The 4461-nt window shown below is 40.1% G+C and overlaps 1 protein-coding gene across 1 annotated transcript; it reads right to left on the minus strand.

The window, feature by feature from the left end:
* Window positions 1–250: 250 nt before the first annotated feature.
* On the minus strand, window positions 251–4221 carry LOC149564328 (AP2-like ethylene-responsive transcription factor SMOS1). Its single transcript, XM_089827388.1, has 8 exons — window positions 3846–4221; window positions 3495–3577; window positions 2241–2249; window positions 2026–2114; window positions 1859–1932; window positions 1703–1753; window positions 1164–1240; window positions 251–1064 (listed from the first exon to the last, which is right to left on the minus strand). Exons 1-8 carry the CDS (start codon window positions 3995–3997, stop codon window positions 457–459), a joined length of 1143 nt encoding a protein of 380 aa, XP_089683514.1. The 5' UTR covers window positions 3998–4221; the 3' UTR covers window positions 251–456.
* Between the last annotated feature and the right edge of the window lie 240 nt (window positions 4222–4461).

A 4461-nucleotide genomic window follows, 5' to 3' on the forward strand; every position in this document is an offset into this window, starting at 1 on the left:
GGTCAACTGTACAGTTTGTAGGGAGGATAGCCACGTCCATCTTACCAAGGGTGACAAGTGGCTAAATCTTGTGCCATTATAAATGTATGTAAACATGTACCTTCCATGATATCGGAACTTACTTTTATGGTGTTCTATTTAACCTTGTATAAAACTAGCAATCAAGATTAACCAACAAAAACAAAACTACAAGACACCGCGAGGCACATTTATATCCAGCTGGTAGAACTCGCCCAAAAGTGACTAGAAATGAATGCAAATTAAAGACAATGGATAAAATCATTTTCCTTTTTAAAATCAGCTGGCCTTCTCGTCTCATTACATGGTTTTCCTGCTTGGAAACCAAGACGCTTCAAAGCTTTGTTTATTAAATTAGACACAAACGTTAAAGACAAATCATCCGGTCGTATTTACTCTTCTCAAGTTAACATGGTAAGAACAGTTTTCAATAGATGATCAAAAGTAAGTGCTTATCATTGTATGGCAGTCCTGCCCAAGGGAGCAATCTTGAGTATCCAGTTCAAGCTCGCTGCTACACATCTGCAAACTAACTGGGATTTGAATTTGCATATCTCCTTGAATGCCATGAAATATGTCCATACTATTGTTTCCTGAAATCTCATCAAGACAACTCATATCTTGCTCAGACTGGACGTTCAGTATGTCTGAGGCTTCAAACAGAAAATCAAATTCATCTGAGTAGCCAGAGGATTCCTGCTTCCCTTCAGATGTCTCAGCCTGGTCCCTTTGGAATCCTAAGCCAGAAGTCCTCTCCAGCATTTCTTTGAATTTATTTGATTGAAACAGAAGCTCCACAGCTGTAGAAGCAGATGGGGATGAACTCATTCCTTCACTAGGAATCGCTTGCAGGCCGCCATCATTGGTGTTGCCATCATCATTTTGGGTCTCTGTTGGTGAAGGTGATGATGTGTTGGGTATGATGAAGTTCTGCCCCGGGCGAAGATATGTGATATAATGGCTCAGATCAAAGTTTGTGACAGCATTTAGTCCTCTGTATTCTATTGCAGCCATGTCATATGCAGCTGCTGCTTCCTCCTCTGTACCTGTACTTTCACATTGCCCTCAGTACAAAAAGATGAAAGTTTTGAACCCAATTTTCAAACTAGAAATACATATTTTTGTGGGGCCTCACTTGCACTTACTGTATGTTCCTAGGTAAAGGTATTTGTTACCAAATACTCTGCCAATTCTAGCCTCCCAGCGCCCATTCTGATGGTGTCTGCTTCACAAAAATGCAATGATAAGAAAGCTTACAAAAATGCAATGATAAGAAAGCTTCCTCAGCATTCAATGATGCATTAAGGAGATGATGCATTAAGGATAAAATTAAGCTTGGAAAAAGTAAATTAATTCTAATGTGTATTTAACACTTTTAGTCTAGGAATGAATGAAACATGTTTAAGCAGTTCATTTTTAATCTAAGAATAAAGCCTTAGTGTGTGATGTTTAAGACCATTAACTTTTAATCTAAGAATGAAACCTTAGTGTGTGATGATAGATAGATAGATAAAATTTTAACGTCCACTAGGCTAAAAATAGCCTATGCCTAGATGTTTAAGCCGTTCGTTCATTCCTTAGTGTGTGATGTCTAAGCCATTCACTCTTAATCTAAGAATGAAGCCTTAGTGTGTGATATTTAAGCAGTCTGTTCAATGCATTAATTGTCATATAAAATGCTTACCTCGCAACACCGCGATATTTTGAGACGCCTCTCGAAAAACCACTGCTCCTCCTGTAGAAGAAAGTGGGGTGGTTTAGAAGTTTTTTGTTGTCCCATTCCCAGCCTGTATCAGTGATTGGCATATTTTACTGTTGTTCTGGTAGAGAATATACCCACCTTCTGAGAGAAGCAAGATATTCCTCCCTCGAGATACTTTGCATTTCGTCCAGCTCTTTGGCATATGCGCTCGACTGTGGAGACATATAAGAAAGAGGATTTTATGAAGAGACAAATAGAATAGAAACAAAACTAGTATGGAGTGTAAGAGAGAAGGATCTTCTTACAGGAAAGTTTAATGTTGTTTCCGAACCCCAATACTTGAGAGCAGCAAGATCGTATGCATGTGCTGCAGTCTCTTCATCCTCATATGCTCCTGTGCCCACACAAAAGCCATTTTTCAAGACTTTTAGCCTATTTCTTGCAATTTTAGATACCCACATTAGCAAATAAATAACCCATCAAGATTTTAATAGAGAGACAGTGTTGTGTTGCTGCATACCCAGATAAACTGTGTGATTGGCAACGCGTTGACAGCCGAGATGAGCACAAAAGCACAAAACCACGATTTTTGTCAGTAACATTAAAAGAGATATTGAACACAAAACCACGATTCATGTCAATAACATTCAAAGATATACTAAACACAAAACCACGATTAAGTCACTAAGAGAAGAACTACTGAACACAAAACCACTATTTACTAACAAAAGAGCTTTTGAGAGTTGTTGTCTGATTACTCTAGAAAACCACAATGTTAAAAGAGTGTTTGAGTTGAAGTATACAGTATTGTCTGATTATTTTAGAAAACTAGGGTATATTAATAGTGTTTGAGTTGGAGAAATACTGAGACAGCATGGATGACTTTCTGAAAAGACCAAGAGAAATACTGACACAGTATGGGTGACTTTTTATAAAGACCAATGCTTACTGTCAAGGCTGAGTTAGAGAGGGAGAGGGATTATTTAAGAGTAGTAATGGGATGAGTAACCTTCCGAATCTAAAATGCTGAGTTAAAGAGGGATTATCTAAGAGTAGTAATGGGATGAGTGACCTTCCAAATCTAATGCTTTGCCTTGCTTTGTGAGCATCATCTAGGTAGAATGATGACTATGCGAAATCAATAACTTAAGTCCAGTAAATTTGGAGTTAAAGAGGGATTATCAAAGAGTAGTAATGGGACGAGTGACCTTCCAAATCTAATGCTTCGCCTTGTGAGCATCATCTAGGTAGAATGATGACTATGCGAAATCAATGACTTAAGTCCAGTAAATTTGAAGTGCACCATGCGAAGTATAATATTCATTTAGTGAAAGAGAATCATGAGATAAGCGATGGAAGAAAGAGAGGTAGACTCTTGTACATTCTTGTGAAGTGTACCATTTATTCTCATGAGAGATGAGAGTCATGAGATAAAGAGACACCAGAAAGAGAAGTGGACTCTTGTGCATTCCGGGGAAGTGTACAAGTGTACCATGAGAGATGAGAGACAAGAGAAAGAGAGGTGGACTCTTGTAGGTTCTTGTAAAGTGTACCATTTATTCTCACGAAAGATAAAGAAAAGATGGATGAGAGTGAGAACTGAAAGATGGATCTGGGTGACAAATGAGTTGTTTTGGGGTTCTTGTGATGGGTTTGTGCGGATTCCCGTCGTTAAACATGGATCAATAATGAATTTGACTCAAAAAATTACAGGAATATATAAAAAACCACAATGTCATTAAGATACTGTAAGGTATTGTGGGTCTGCATTCACCTTGCCGGCCTTTCTTGTTCTTGGACTCGTTCCAGCAAGTTTTGTCCCACAGATGTGCCTCATATCGACCAGTCCATCTGTGCCTGAAAAGAAACAAAGAAAACATTACAGATCCAACATTTTAAGGTGAAAGCCATGACCCAAAATTTCAAGCCACAACTGCATTACTGTTTCACCCAAAAATCACACAATGTACAGTTCTGTTGCTGGGGTTTCTCAGTGCAGTGAGACAAACAAACAAGCAAACAATTTGAGCTCAAAACCCAAAGCGAAACAGCACCATTGAAATCGACCCAACTAAAAATCACACGCCTATATTGCAATGTTTGAGCACAGAATTAGAGTATATACTTAGTGACCCCTCTGTAGATGGAGCTCCGGCTGCCGGTGGTGGACTTTTCCCTGGGGGCAGAGGTCTTTCTCGATCGTTTGACATTTTGCTGGGTGGAGGCAGAAGCAGCAGCAGCAGCAGCCAATTTGTCACCACCTTTTCGCTGCCTCATGGGTGCTGCAAGAATGGGCTACACTCACGTAAAAAAAGAGGAAGAAAAAGAAGATGGGCATGAGCAGACACACATGAGCATTGAATAATGATCAACAGTCGGTCCCATGGATGGTCCTTAATAAGGCGAATCAGTGAGTGGAACAAAGGCAAGAAACCAACATATCGCCCGGCCCTGTCACATCTCTTTCCGCCGGCTCGCCGGCTGTTGAGTCGAGTGGAAACGTCTTTTCTCAGAAACGTGAAGCGACGTCGTTAGCCGTGTCCATTTAACCTGCATGGTCGCCACCTACGTCTGCCCATGCATGCAACCCTAATCTGAACTAATCTCTTTTCATCTAATGCACTGCTTAACTGAAATTTGAGGTTTTAATGCCCCAAACAGTACGTGGAAGTTAGGGTGCCGTGAACTTGGAAGGAGGTTACAGGTGGGTCCAAAGGTCCGCGTTGCGGACCTCCCTGAAT

This window comes from Cupressus sempervirens, chromosome 4, assembly GCF_028749045.1.
Source record: "Cupressus sempervirens isolate cs-2001-9-10 chromosome 4, ASM2874904v1, whole genome shotgun sequence".
Classification (NCBI taxonomy): Eukaryota; Viridiplantae; Streptophyta; class Pinopsida; order Cupressales; family Cupressaceae; genus Cupressus; species Cupressus sempervirens.

Bases quoted from the DNA above. Each gene is read 5' to 3' on its own strand.
- LOC149564328 (XM_089827388.1), bottom strand. From the start codon at position 3,997: ATGAGGCAGCGAAAAGGTGGTGACAAATTGGCTGCTGCTGCTGCTGCT. The intron at 3,578-3,845 runs GTATATACTCTA...GTTTCTTTTCAG, and splicing joins ATCTACAGAGGGGTCACTAA to GCACAGATGGACTGGTCGAT. The intron at 1,241-1,702 runs GTAAGCATTTTA...TTTGTGAAGCAG, and splicing joins AAATATCGCGGTGTTGCGAG to ACACCATCAGAATGGGCGCT.